Below are 15,307 nucleotides of genomic sequence, written 5' to 3'. Positions count from 1 at the left end.
TTATTATTATTATTATTATTACCAAAACACTGTAAATAAATTATTGCTGTTCAGTCTTAAAAAAAAATATTGCAGATATTTTAATGTATTTTATGTTTATTTTTATTTTTTGGCGGGGGGGGGGGGGGGGGGGGGGGGGGCTATGGTCATCTGTCTGTAATTCAAAAATTTGCGTCAATGTTTGTATAAAAAAAATGTGGGGATATTTTGATATCTTTAACACGTGCAATACCGTTGGTTTCTCAGCTTATCTTGTCAACTAGAGCTCAGTTAAAAAGAAAAAAAAAACACGAAACATCCATGTTTCTGTTTTGTTTCGTGAGGACAATCATGTGATTCTTAAAAGAATGCCTGTACAAAACAATCTTTTTTTTTTTTCTCGATTTCTTTTTTTTATTATTATTATTTTTACGGCTGTAGTTTAAAAGCTGAAGGAGCCAAAAAATAGCATCGATTTCTGCCTATATGTTTTATTTCCTGTTACCAAAATTATGTAGATATTACATAGTCCTAAGCTCAGTAAAGGTTAATTAAAAAAGGGTTGCTCATTTGTTATTATTGTGATGTAACCTGAAATAATCGTTTTATCATTTCCAGTTTAATCAACGGTTGTGCTTATAGTCTTCAGACTGCAACAGGGATCAAAATTATCGCGTGATGTAAAAATCATGGTCAACATGCCTCATTTGAAGACCTAAAGAAAAACCAAAGTTAAATGTTTTGGGCCTTCATTTTTAACTGCTATTTTCTTTCTTAACTTGTCTCAGATAATAATGGATTACATTTATATTTATTTCTTTAATCATACCAGAGGCTTAGCAGGGGTCAGTTTTATTAAGTTTATTTATTTAGTAATGGCCTTCTGTATTTAAATGGTTCTGAAAGCAACAGGAAAGACCATTGCCATAAAACCATTCCAGAAAAGCCTGTCATGTACATTGTAAGCCATTAAAATTCATGAAATTTTAAAGAAGCACCGTTTGTAACTACATTCTGCAATAATGGTTAAATACTTACAATGAAATATAAGGAACGAAGGATGTTTATTAGTATTTAGCTAAGAATATTTGTTCAGTCATTCTCATTCATCGTGTGTGTCCAGCGGCGGAAGGTAAGGATAGTGTTGACGAGGGTTTATTATGAATGAATAAATCGATTTCGTAATTGTTCAGAACTATCGTAACACTTGTGGTTAAGGAGGTTTCTGGTATAGAACAGGAATGTAACCATGCATCCAGGTTTTAACTTGATTAGAAACAGCGCCACGGTCAAATTTGCTAGCAGGAAAGTTGTTCCCAGATAGCAGTGCTTTTTGAGCAGTCCGGTAAAATTAATACATGTAATATTGTTAGAATAGATTTAAAAATAGTAAATAGATTTAGTAATAGACTTACTTTGTGCAACATTCCATGTCCTAATCACAGACCAAATCTTAGTGTTGGTTTCTTTTTACCACATGGGATATATTGCATGAGCAAATTTATGTTTTAAAAATGACTGGAAATGAACTAATTCTAATGTAATGGTTGCAATTTTATAAAAAAAATGTTGCCTTTAGTTTCTTATTGTTTAATCAGCATAGGCCTAAAGAGACCCACTGTGCAGAGATTGTGAAAAATGTGGAAATCGGAAACTTCCAACTTGATATCAATTTTATTATTATTATTAGTATTATTGATGATAATAATAATAGAAGTTGTGGCGGTAATAGTAGTAGTACCAGTATGCCATCACGCACTGATAAAACAAACTGTTATTATTTATAACATTGCTGTAGAAATGTGCAGACTTAATTTGATTGAATTTTCAGCCGTATTTCTTCTACTAGTTTACAGACACTAGTTTACAGACACAGTTTTTGTGCCCAATATGTCTAAGCATTTTGCAGACAGATTTATTCAAAACGATTTATAAATGAGGATATGACAATGCAGTCAATGTCAAAGATGACAATGGGCTACTTAGAAGGAAGATCATCGGTATACAGGCCATGTCAAAGGTGACAGGGGTGACAATGTAGCAATAGAGTGCATATGAGGGGGTGTGGGTGCTAAGAGAGAAGATGCTCTCTCAAGAGCTGAATCTTCAAAAGATTCTTGAAAATAGACGGGCACGCCCCTATTCTAGTAGCCCTCGGTCATTCCACCATCATCGAACGCCACATGAAAACAGCCTGGTTTGTCCTGTGCATGGTGTAGGTGCTGCTAACAGACAATGCTTTGATAAATGGAGTGATCGAGCGGTGATATAAGCCTTTGCGTAACATTCAAAATAGATGGGAGCTGAACATTGCAGGTGGCTAACCGTAGTCAGTGGAGCTGTTAAATTGCAACCAATGTTTTTAAAATGTACTGACTAAACAGAAGTTCTTAAATTCTACCAATTTATTATTATTATTAGGATAACTTTTGTTAGTATCGCTGCCACTCAAATAGATGGTTGCAGGTACAAGCTTTTTTTTTTTTACATTTCCGACAGGTTGCATATCACTGAACTAGTGTAACCTCGATTTGTAAACATGCCCCTTTGTGAAAAATCAAGATAATTTAGCACTGGCACCCTCCAGAAATGTATTCTCTCCCCACTTCTCTCTGAACACAACTGACGGCACCTCAGCGAACCATCTGTGACACTCCTGGAGTTCGCGGGCGACACCATTGTCCAATGAGTCTGCAGATGGAGTGGAGATGATGGTGGACTTGTGGAGAACACCACCCCTCACTGCCATCCCTCACCATCCTCAGCAACGCTCTGTCTGCTGTTGATCACTTTCGGTTCCTAGGAACCACTCCGTCCCGGGACCTTGGATGGTCCTTACACATTAACACTGTTTGGAACAAGGCCCAGCTGAGACTGTACTTTCTGCAGCAAGTCAAGAAGTACAACCTAGGGCTGGACGATAATGCAATAAAAATATATATCGATCCATAGATGTATGTCGATGATAGAAAAAAAAGGGTCAATAAAGAGTTCAATAGAACAGTTTTCCTTCCTTTTACATTCTAGCCTATCATGTAGGTTAATATTACAGTCATTACATCCTCCCAACCAATCACAAACGCAGACCCAGGAACGCTCTGCCCCCTTCAAAGAGTTCACAGACCACGTGTTCTTTTTCGTTTTTAAAATATTTGCAGTTTTGGTAAAAAGTTGATTGAATAAAGGGTTGAGTTTTAATTCAGTGTTTGTGTGTTCTGTATCCAAAAATAGGTCGCTAAGCAACAGCATAGAATGGCCAGGGCTGCACTTAAAATATGTGTTTTGAATTTGTTGATAATTATGGATATCGGTCAATATGATTTCTATTAAATCAATATGCTTTTTTTTCTATATCGTCCAGCCCTAGTACAACCTTCCACAGGAGCTGATGGTCAGCTTCTATTCTGTTCTGTCATTATTCAGTCTGTCCGGTGTGCATCACGATGTGTTTTGGTTCATCCACTAAACAGGACAAGTCTAGACTGCAACATACAACAGGGCATTTCTCAAATGAGTCTGATAAGCTCCACCCCCGCGGAATTAAACTCCAGTTCCCCAGACGGTTGGACAAGCAAATTACAAACAGAAATGGCAACATTTGCAATACCAATAATTTTGGAGGATAAAGATGTCCCAGGAGCTTCATTTCAACGTGCTTCAACCGAGAAGCACAGCGTCGAACAACTGAGATTTTGGTTGAAATATAAAGTCCTGAACGTTGGCGAAAAGAAAACTGTATTAGTGGATAGGTACGGTTTTCTTTTGTTAGAAGTATGGTTTGGCTGTGTGGTAGCTAACACTTTCCAGAATTATGTGAGCCATTTGCAGTGTTTGCAGTGTTCTCCCGAACAAAAATATATAATCCTAAACATTCCACCTAATGTTAACCAGCTCAGTGGATTCACCATGCTGGTTCTCCAAGTTATCCCCGCCAGAATGTGTGTGGCCCCCCGTGTCTGGAGCGCACATGCAGCAGGGAGAGCCAATCCAGTCCGTCTCATTTTCAACCAGCTACATGTGAAAATAGAGACGTTTTATTTTTGTTAGCGGAGAAAAAAAAAATAGAGGGTCGTTACATTACTGATCAGTTAGTGGGTTAAAACGGAAGATTTGACACATCGACACGGGGTTGTTTGAACAGATCAAGGACCTTTGGCTAATGGATAATCACGTCTGTTTAAACTCGATTGATCCCTCAATAACCAATACTCAGAAAGTCAACGGCTCTGTGGTCATTTGCAGATGTCTCGTGAAAATATTTGCTTTGTGTTATCAGATTGTCTCTCTTCTGAAACCAAAAACTGCCCCTTCCTGAGTCCGTCACAGCTGTCTGCTTGTTCGTGTCTTTTTTTTTTTTTTTTTGCTAGACAGACCCTTATGAATGGATCATATATAACAGATTCCTTGCAATCAAGTAAACACTGAATAAAGTTACAGCTGATGGCATTTCTCGGCATTATTTTGGGGTTTAGGAAAGGGAATGAAAAATACTCCTTTCAAATGGTCACCATGACCATACCGAGAGTCCCTCCGGCAGACACCGAAGCAGCAGTGTTTCGTTGTTACCATTATATTTGCTGATGCATTATTCGGGACAGAGCTGTGCGCTTCACCACTCTACACAGCTTGTCTGACCACAAGATGGCCCCGACGCAGGCGCACTGCCTGTTCTAAATTTAGTAATTTGACCTCATTTGAGGAAGTCCCCATTAGGTCTGCAGGGCGGATCATCAGGGCTGACCTTCCCTCCATCCAGGACTTGTACAGCGTAGGGTCAGACAAAGGGCATCTCCACAGACGCCGCACATCCTGCACACAAACTTTTTAGTGTTACTGTTTACCTTCAGGTCGGCACTACAGAGTGTTAGTTGCTAAACACCAGCTGCCCCAGGGACAGTTTGCTCCCCAGGGCTCTTAATCTGATGAACGCTCAAAGGCCAGATTTCATTCTTTTCAATTCTTCTTTTTCACATTAAAATCGTTCAATTTTGGTCTGTAACAAGTGAAGCTGCAATGCTTTGATCTGAATTCCTCGTTAATTTACCCCTTTGTACTCCTGTTCTGAGGTGCATCTGAGAGCAAGTCGTTTTGGCGCGGCCTCTTTAAATCTAAATGAGGCACTCAACACCCCGACCCCTCCAGGTGTAGAGTGGCTGCATCCGAAAACGTCTAATTAAAGCTCCTAGGTGCTGTCCCTAGCTCTTGTTCCTTGACCTTTAAAGGGTTCAACAGTAAGAACTCTATTGTTGGTAGAGAAGGAGCTTCAGACTGCTGTGCCAATTTTGGTCAAATCTGGGCCCACAGCCTTCTGAAAATTAACTTCAAAGTGTGCACTCTCTTCTCTCCAGACATTTTTATTAATTTCTGTAAAGTGGGCTGTGCGTATACGTTATGTCGCGCTACTAATTGTGGAATTCTTTGACGCTACTTAGCTTCCTATGCTAAATGATCTATAAGAAGCGTACAGGCTCCTTTTCCTACCTCCTTCATGATTGACTGCACTATTCGGACAGCACTTCTCATGGTAACCGCTGACGCACTTCCGCTTTGAGTGTCCTTGGCCAAAAGACGTTTTCGGAAGCAGGGAGTGTTTCCACTGCACCGTGTTAGGCCATTTTTGTAGTATGCTGAGGGACGATGTAACGAACAGCCCGAACATTTTGACTTATCCACTTGTAGCTCCGGCATCCTTCAGCTTGGACTACAAAATCACTTCAACAAATCAAAATGGCCGATTCACGGAATTGGTAAGCTGGAAGTCCTTGACCTCGTTTAGCAGTTAGATAAGATAAGTTAAGATAAGATAGTCTTTATTGATCTCACAATGGAGAAATTCACTCGTCACATCGGCTCATACAAGAAGGTGCAGAGTAGGGAAGGTGCATTCAGTTATATACAGTGAATCTTCATATATACAATGGATCAAAAAGAATACCAAAAAATACAAAAAGAAATAGGAATGGGCATATGATGTCTTTTTTACATTCATAGTGGTCTATATATATATATAGCAGCAGAGGTCACTACATCAGGATAATTGCACGGGTTGTAGTACAGTGTATTAGATATATTATTGCACATTAGTTATTGCACATTAATTATTACAGTTATGGTTACAGTTATAGAGCAGCATTGTATAATCTGATAGCAGCAGGAGGGAATGACCTGCGGTAGCGCTCCTTTTTACAGACTGGATGTCTAAGTCTGGCACTAAAGGAGCTGCTCAGTTCCGAGGCAAATACATGTAAATTACTTCACATAACTGTTCCAAAAAAAAAATTATGAAGGAAAGAAAAAAACTGAACAGCTTAAAAAGTATGACCCAAACGAATATAAAGGTATCTGCACAGCTCTTCGATGGACTACATTTGCATTTTCTGCTTTGATAAAGGCTCCAGGTACACAACAAAATTTATTCAAGGGCTAAAAAAAAGTGACTTTTGCATGATATGTCCCCTTTAACAGTCAGAGTACTATACAGAGAAATATTAATAGAAACATTTATATTTACCTGTTCTTAAAATCTATTCAGTAAGAGCAAAGTATAACCAAGAACAAATTCCATATGTTGTATGAAGCAATTGGGCGATTAAACCTGAATCTGAAATTTGTTGATCATTGCCTTACTACAAATAGTAGCACTACAGCAATTAGTAAACCTTGCTGTTTTAAGTTTTACTAAGTGGATAACAGCAATGCCCAAATGTATCAGCTTCTTTTCTCCTCACGAATGACCACTATGGTTGACTGAATCTGTGCAATGCACATAACAAATGTCATTGGACTGTATGTTGCAATTAACATCATATACGTAGACGCGTCATAGGGCGCAGGTTCGCACGTCAACGTCACCGCCATATTGTATGTGGCAGAAAAAAGTCGAGTTCTGTTATTGTGAACGTGAATCAGAAAAGATGCCTCATTCCTGTGCTGCAATAAATACACACACACACGCACATATACATACACACATATATATATATATATATATATATATATATATATATATATATATATATATATATATATATATATATATATATATATGTATGTATGTGTGTGTGTTTATGTGTTATGAATATAAGGATAAATTTGTTAAATCTAAACATTGTGGTCTTCATTATTTCATAAACCCGTGTCACATGTGAACCTTTAGGAACAGACTTTTTGGGTGAGTATTAAAGAGGTAAAATTAATAATATGAGGAAAAAAAAAGTCCTAAAGTAAAAATAAACTAACAAACACAAAAGTGATAATGTTATGATAAAAACATCATATTATGAGAATTAAGGGGGAACATTTCCAGAATAATCACAGTTTGCAGAATTATTTCACTCCTGGAGTAATAGGGCCAGGTTAGATTATTTTAAATATTTTTATTCTTTAGGAGAATAAATTCAGGAGGATGAAGCTAAAGGGATACGAAAATAAACTTGTAATATTACAAAAAAGAAATACTACGAATACAAAGTATATTCAGAGATTAAAGTCCCTCTGATACTGTTTAAGTGACTGAGTAACTGCAGATTTGCCACATTTAAGATGGCGGACGCTCTGACGCATCGCAGCATAGGCAGAACCCGCCCAATGACGCGTCTACTCTTATATTATGTCTATGGCAATTAACCTTTCCTGCAAGATGAATTCTCGCGGTATTTGTGCGTTCACAAACACACGAGATATTGTGCAATACGCAGAGTGTTACAAATTAGCAATTTAATGCTGCCACCTTGAATGAAAACGTAACACTTAACTCAACTTTATTTATACAACACTTTAAGATAGATCAGTCGGCCAACGTGCTTTACACGTTTTAACAGGTGAAAGCAAAACACAATAAACTAATGAGCCCTAAAACTCAAGACACAACAGGATTTTACAACCTAGCAAACACACGTCTTCCTTTCTATCTCTAATAACTGCCTGATTCATTTCCCAATAATCACAAAGCAGACTAGAGATAGACTCATGTCACGTGATTTGTGTAGCTTCAACGGAAATTCACGTGGTTTTGAAACCAACCAATGACATTGCAGGCGCGATTTTGAACGTTGACATAAGCCAATCGGCTTCCTTGGTGTGTTGGTAGCGTTCGTTGAGCAAGGAAGCTAACCGGCTACACGCCACCGCCGCGCCCGCAAGCATTTTCTACGTTCATATCTCATATCTTACACAATAATAATACTTGGCCTTGCGGGGTATATTACAAAGTCACTCGTGGACAAGACACATTTAAAGCGGTAAGTAAAGTGAAAAGGCGTTTGACGTTACTTGCTAATGCTAGCTGAGCGGGGCTAGGTGTAATTACTGGAGTTAGCAGAATGAGAACATGTATGAGTTTAATCCCATTGGAGTGAAAAACGAATAGTCCGGCAACGTTTGCATGAGGTTCTGATGTGTATCAAGGCTTATGTTTGTATTACATTTAGGTGGTAAATATTCATCTAAATTAAGTTTTAAGTTAGTGCCTTGAATTCTTTCTCTCAAGATTAAACTAGCCCGTGGTTAATCTTTACCCCATTTATCCACGTTGCTTTACGTCTACCACAGTAGAAATGTCTGCCACAGATCAATGGTAAACATGTGTACTTAAACTTGAAAGAATGCACAAAGACATCTGGAAATCCTGGCCATGAAAAAAACGTGTTGCCGAAATAATTTACCCTTTCTATCTGCTTGTAAGGCATTTCGCAATGCTGTTTGTTTGGGTTCAAATCTAGCTCTACGACCTGTATGCAGTCGTAATCAGCGTTGCCAGAATTTTGCGAACCGCTAGCAACCAGCGCTATAAAAGCAAACTCAAAATAAGGAGCAACCCACCACACATCCGGGGCCGGGTGATGTTTACACAGGGTGTAAATACATACCTGTTTTCATACCGAAATACTTTGTTCATACATGGTATTGCGTATTAATTATTCATTATTTATTCTTTTTTCACTATCTCTCACGCACACATCTGATCCTAATCTAATAATCTAATCCTGATCTTTCTGTACACACCAACAATTATTTCTTCATATATTTATTATTATTATTATTATTTTATTATTATTATTTATTTATTTTTATTTTTTTTTATTTTATTTTTTTTTAAGCCTGCAAAGGTGTTTTAAAATTTCCAGGTGATTTGTCTCACACTTGCTTGCAACTGCTGCAGAACCGTTTTGCACCGCTTCTTGCATGTGCCAACACTAACTCCAGGGTTAATCATTTGGCAATATAATTCAGCCTTAGTTTGTCAAATACAGAGACAACAAACTAATAACCATTAAAGTATGGTTTATGGGTTAAGTTTCTGCAATATTATCATCGCATAAACACTAATCTAACAGAATCTCAGCCCAAAATGGTGTTCATTCTGCACAGTGTACTCTACCTTCAGCAGTTATTGCAGCCGTAAACTGCATAAAATACGGACAAAATTGCTCCATCTGCCTTTCCTTCCTGACGGCTCCTATGCCAGCCTGGAGTAGGAGAGACCCAGCCAATATGGCGGCGACACAGGATACACTCCAGCAAGTAATGAGACATCTAGTATGTTTTCTTTAAGGGTAGGAGGATATGAATGCGGAGAGGTGGAGGGATATTTCAGCCAGTACTGTGTCTGTGCAAACGAGTCTCTTAACATGTTTATCGTCACTTATTTTGGAGTCAAAATAAGAGACTTCCCTTTCAGAAACAAGCCCCCCCCCCCCCCCCCCCCCCCAAAAAAAAAAAAAAAAAAATCACAAGGGATTTTAGAAAGTCCAAAGTCTCTTTATAATAAGTGGACTTGGCAATATTGGTTGTAATTCAGGCTAAAAGTCATGTGCTAAAAGGTTAAATATCAGGAAGCTTCTAAAAACTTTAGAAGGGCTGTTTTGCTGAGTTCTGGTTGCTGAACTCCGTTGATGATTATTAATTGTTCCAGTCAACATTCAACATATTTGCAGTTAACCATTGACCTCCTCACATAAATGGTTGCGAAGTGTAGATTCACATAAAGGCCACGTTTTCCTCTTTCACAGATGACGGGCTGTAACGAGTACAAGCTAAACCAGGGACCTGAAGACGGCATCTCTGCTGTGAAGTTCAGCCCCAGCACTGCCCACTTCCTCCTGGTTTCCTCGTGGGACTGCACGGTCCGCCTGTTTGATGTTGGTGGAAACTCCATGAGGCTGAAGTACCAGCACGCGGCTCCTGTTCTGGACTGCGCTTTTTATGTAGGTTGCTTTGCCTTTTGACTTGATGATGCATGGACTTATTTAAGTCTGCTGCAAGTGGATAACGGCAAGTTTGTTTTTCAGGACCCGACCCATTCTTGGAGTGGAGGTTTGGATGCTAAGTTAAAGACTCACGATTTGAACACAGACCAAGGTACGTCTTAAACATCCCTTAAACTTTTGCTTTTAGAACCACAAAAAGCTTCTCTACTTTGATATGTTTTATAAAGCTCTGACCTGCCGAAAAACATGTCGGGTAATTCCATTTTCTCCTCCTAATGGCAGACGACCAATCAGGGAATTGTAAATTTGGCAGATTTTCTTCAGCCGACTTCTTTTGTTCCTTTTTTTTTTTTTTATTGCAAAGTATGGAACTTGTTTAATTTTATTCTTTTGAACAGACACAATAGTTGGAACGCATGACGCTCCCATCCGTTGTGTGGAGTACTGCCCGGAGGTGAACGTCATGGTAACGGGCAGCTGGGACCGGTCAGTCCGACTGTGGGACCCGCGGACACCGTGCAACGCTGGCACCTTCACTCAGCCTGACAAGGTAGCAAAAAACACATTGGGGGCTAATTTATAGATTTTATTCCCTTTTTAAACCGTTTCGAACATCATTTTAAACCTGCCATCTTTTGTGAAGGTGTACACCCTCTCTGTGGCCGGAGACAGGCTGATTGTTGGGACGGCAGGAAGGCGAGTCTTGGTGTGGGATTTGAGGAATATGGGCTACGTACAGCAAAGAAGAGAATCCAGCCTCAAGTATCAGACTCGCTGCATAAGAGCCTTCCCCAACAAACAGGTACTCTTTGTGCACGACTAAAGCTCCAAGCTGGGTCAAATTCAATCAAGTATTTATCATCTTAGCAGAAAGAGATGTTGTGGAGTACAGGAATGAATACTTATTGAGAGGAAGCGCGATTGCCATCTCTTTTTTACGTCTTTGCTTCAGGGCTATGTGTTGAGTTCAATCGAAGGCCGTGTAGCTGTGGAGTACCTGGATCCAAGCCAGGAGGTTCAAAAGAAGAAATATGCCTTCAAGTGCCACCGGTTAAAGGAGGAGGGGATTGAAAACGTCTACCCTGTCAACGCCATTTCCTTTCACAGCATTCACAACACCTTTGCTACAGGTAAACTGCATTGTAGTTTGTGACTTTACAAGGCGCTGTATTGTGACCTAAAATTGGAAAAGCAACAGTTACTTATTGGACTCCTAAAACGGCAAACTAACTTAAGTAAACTACTTTTTTTTTCTTTTTTCAATTTATGCAAGTCTGAAATATTCTGATACTCTTAAATTTGAAAAGCTTCCTGTGACCTTTTGCTGCCAAACCTTCACAATCTGTTTAATAAAGACCTGATCTCTGTAATGTCTGACCCTGACCTTGACCCTCTCCTCTTGCCAGGTGGCTCAGACGGCTTTGTGAATATCTGGGATCCATTCAACAAAAAGCGCCTGTGTCAGTTCCACCGCTACCCCACCAGCATCGCCTCACTGGCTTTCAGCAACGACGGCACCATGCTGGCCATTGCCTCCTCCTACATGTTCGAGAAAGGAGATATCAGCCACCCGGAGGACGCCATCTTCATTCGTCAAGTTACGGATGCTGAGACAAAGCCCAAGTAAGTTTTCCAATATTTCTTTTTTTAGCGCAACAAGGCACACCATGGCAGTTTACATCGTCCCCCTCGTCTAAGGACAGTTGTATTTGGAGTAAGCACGTCCAGCTGCAGCACGCATTGATCTGTATCTGTCCACTTTTCAATATCCGACAGCTGAAAGATACAGACGAGAGCTCCAGCTTTCCCGTTTGGTATACCGGTGGCTCTGGTAATAGACCAGATTTATTATGACTGCAACCTGATTTAAAAATGCAACCAAACTGACTATTTTTATATATAAAAGCTTCTAGCTGTTTTTTTTCAGAAATGCAAACACACTTGAGGCGAGTAGGAGACGGGTGTTAAACACACAGAGCAGATCCAATCTGAAGAACCACTTGTATATTACGGTTTATGTCTATATGAATCTGTTTCAGACCGCGATGTTTCTGCCCATAGTCTCTTTTTCTACAAGTAAACATCTCCATTGGTGTTTAGGGTCAGTCTGTGACTTAGTGAAATGACTTAGACAACTTTATTTGTCATATTGTATGCACAGAGTGCGTACAGCACGAAATTTTGTTGCATACAGCTTGTAAATTGCAGTAAAGTTAAATTACAGTATAAGGTGCAGCATTGATTTTAAAAGTAAACAATTTAAATGTAGACAATGCAGGAGAAGTCACAGTGTACAGGTGAGTATTTTTAAAACCATTTGTATGTGCAAAAATTGATTGAAAGGTGCATTTATCATGTTTTTCCTTTTGCAATTTTGCCTTAACAAATCTGACCCATATGCTACATGAATTATTTCACTCCCTAAAAGAGGACCTGTCTAGTCTAGGGATCAAAATTTACAATCCAATGAGCTATTTTTAAAAACTTTTGTCCACAGCCCAACTGAATAAATGTGTCTAGAGCGTTACAATCTGCATGACGTTTGGAAATGTGATGAATTAATGGGTTTTAGAAATGCCCACTATCTAAATGTAGGTTAATTGTATACAAAACCTGATGTAATTCAGTCTTAGGTCTTTAATTTGTATATAATGTCCATATTGATGCATTTCTGTGACAACAGCCCAGTACTTTTGTCTGAGGGGGAATGACATTGAAACCATTGCTTGCAGGAGCATTTGCTAACAACCTTTTCACATTTTTGTCACAACAAACACAAACTGAAGGACACAACTTAAAAGAATATTGTTCTAAAGATTTTTTTTTTTAAATAATAATGATTAAAAAAAAAAAACAGGCATGCATTTGCATTCAGCACCCTTCATGTTGACACCCCCAGGTGTGTTTGGATGCATCTTATCTCTCCAAAATGGCTGAATGATTTTAAATGGCTCGTTACCAGGCGTCTGCAGAGCTGCATAACCTGCTGATTCAGCTGGTTGGTTCAGGTATCTTGTAGTAAGGAGGCATCTAGAAGTTGCATGACCGTAGCTCTGGAGGATTGGATTTGGGCTTCCCTTCAGCAATGATTTAAAATCTATTAATCCTGCTGTGCCATGGAGGCCTCAAAGGCTTGTTGGAAAACATTAGTAAATAAGAAGCAGAATGAGGACCGAGCAGCACAGCAGACGGGTCTGGATAAAGTTGTAGGAACGTTTAACGTCTTGTATCACGGGTCAACACATCGTCTGATTTAGCAGGAAAACACTAAACATAAAGCCAGAGCTCCAGTGGAATGGTCTAGATTGGGTGTCAAACTCATTTCTACATTGGGCCACTTTGGCATCAGGAAGTCATTATAAGGGCCGGTTGCACCTGTATAGATGACACTTTCGAATTCATAATTTCAGTTAACATAAAAATGTAAAAAATATTGACAGTAACAAAATGTAGCACCCTTAGGCACAGTTTATACAGTTTATCTGCAAAAAACAGTTAATTTACAGTGAGTTAAACTTCAAACTCATCATTCTGCATCACTTTTTCTCTTTTTAGACATTTATGGGTTATTTTAATGCATTGTGTGAAAATCTGACATCTAATGGCAGGATGCTGTTACTACACAGTTAAAAAAAAAAAATCAACATTTGTTACAAGAGGCACAGTTTTAGCAACTTTACACTATGCAAGGATATATGCCTCTACTTTGACATGATATGCCTTTTGTGGCGCTTGAGGGCCAGATAAATTACCCGGACGGGCCCGATTCGGCCCGCGGGCCTCGAGTTTGACACGTGGTTTAGATGATGGTGAAGAACATTACAGACAACTCTTAAGCATCTTTTTCATTAACAATAGTGTCTTCAGTCAGAAGTGTCTCCAGATCCGTAACAGCAGATCTTTCCTGCCTTCAGCCATCAGCGTCCACAACAACTGGTGGAAGAAAGCTGCATGATACGAGTTACAACATTTAATGTCAAGGTTAATACAAGTGTTTTTGAGTTAAATTAACATCTGGACCGAAATCAAATGAAGAATGTACTGAAATTCAAAAATCAATGTTCACAGATGCCCATCCAAGCTGACTGAGGTGGAGCTATTTAGTGAGAAATGGGAGAAATTTCAGTCTGTAGTTGTGCTAAGCCGATGGCGACAAACCCCAAAGCACTTGTAGCTGAAAATGTTGGAAACGAGTACAATCCTTTTATTTCACACACATGCGCTGCTTTGTGTTAGTTTACCAGAAGAAATCCAAATGAAGTTTGTGCTTTTAGCTTTACGAAATGTGAATGTTCAATGGATGTGAATACTTTGCTGGATATTACATTGTTTTCCTGTTTTTTACTGAAGGATTTCTAAGGGTAGTTAATTTTTCTTCTTCTTCTTGTTTGCAGGTCAACCTAAAAGTAAAATGTTCTGGTTCTCACTGCGTTCGACTCCTTCACCATGTTGGGTTTCTGCGGGCCTCCAGCGTGCTACATGTCATCTTAATACCTGTCTTTCTTTTTCTGCCTTCTGTACACAACTTTTTTACTTGTGATGTTTGCTGTAAATACACGCTAAATACTTCCTTGTTCCTTTTGTTGTATTTTTCCTTATCTGAGCTGAGTTAAACTCTTTTCTCTTTTTGGCTCCGTCACTGACGGGGCTCCACGTTTTATTACTGACTGACGGGAATAAAACCTTTTTCTTAAACTTTGAGCATTATCTCCATTTCTTCACCACCGTTTGTCACAGACCAGAAGGAGAAAATGAGACAAGCTAGGAATGTGTCAAAGCTCTAGTTTTAGCCGTGAGGATGTGTCGAGACAGATCGACGGTGCGCTGGTTCCACTGGGGGCCACACTTGGCCCCAGACAGTGACCTGTGCTGATGGACGTCGCTGCTTTGTGGTCCAAGGTGAATTCTGCTTTGTGAGATTTTTTCTAACACCTTTTTATGACTTTAAGGATTGTGTTCACATTTAAAAATGCACCTGAAAGTTTCAGCGGACCAATGCGTCGTGTGAATTTGTGTCGTACGCGGCCTCAGAGCAGACCTTTTCCTTGTTGCTTTGGAATGACTCTGTCTGCTTCCTCAGCTTCCTGGAAATGATTATTATAAAACTTAATTTCTGGGAC

At 39.3% G+C, this 15,307-nt stretch overlaps 1 protein-coding gene across 1 annotated transcript; it reads left to right on the top strand.

Annotated features, from left to right (window-relative positions):
* The first annotated feature begins 8,050 nt into the window (after positions 1-8,050).
* LOC105926477 (BUB3 mitotic checkpoint protein) lies at positions 8,051-14,888 on the top strand. Its single transcript, XM_012862838.3, has 8 exons — positions 8,051-8,219; positions 9,990-10,184; positions 10,269-10,338; positions 10,586-10,737; positions 10,831-10,989; positions 11,140-11,317; positions 11,594-11,810; positions 14,582-14,888. The coding sequence occupies exons 2-8, from the start codon at positions 9,990-9,992 to the stop codon at positions 14,589-14,591; spliced, it is 981 nt and encodes a 326-aa protein (XP_012718292.1). The 5' UTR covers positions 8,051-8,219; the 3' UTR covers positions 14,592-14,888.
* Positions 14,889-15,307: the final 419 nt, after the last annotated feature.

Source organism: Fundulus heteroclitus, chromosome 10 (genome assembly GCF_011125445.2).
Source record: "Fundulus heteroclitus isolate FHET01 chromosome 10, MU-UCD_Fhet_4.1, whole genome shotgun sequence".
NCBI lineage: Eukaryota > Metazoa > Chordata > Actinopteri > Cyprinodontiformes > Fundulidae > Fundulus > Fundulus heteroclitus.
This window is presented reverse-complemented; position numbering and strand designations above follow the sequence as displayed.

Excerpts from the sequence above, each read along its gene's own strand:
- LOC105926477 (XM_012862838.3), top strand. The coding sequence starts at position 9,990 with ATGACGGGCTGTAACGAGTACAAGCTAAACCAGGGACCTGAAGACGGC. Across the intron at positions 10,339-10,585 it reads CGATTTGAACACAGACCAAG|ACACAATAGTTGGAACGCAT; the intron begins GTACGTCTTAAA and ends TCTTTTGAACAG. Across the intron at positions 10,990-11,139 it reads GAGCCTTCCCCAACAAACAG|GGCTATGTGTTGAGTTCAAT; the intron begins GTACTCTTTGTG and ends TCTTTGCTTCAG.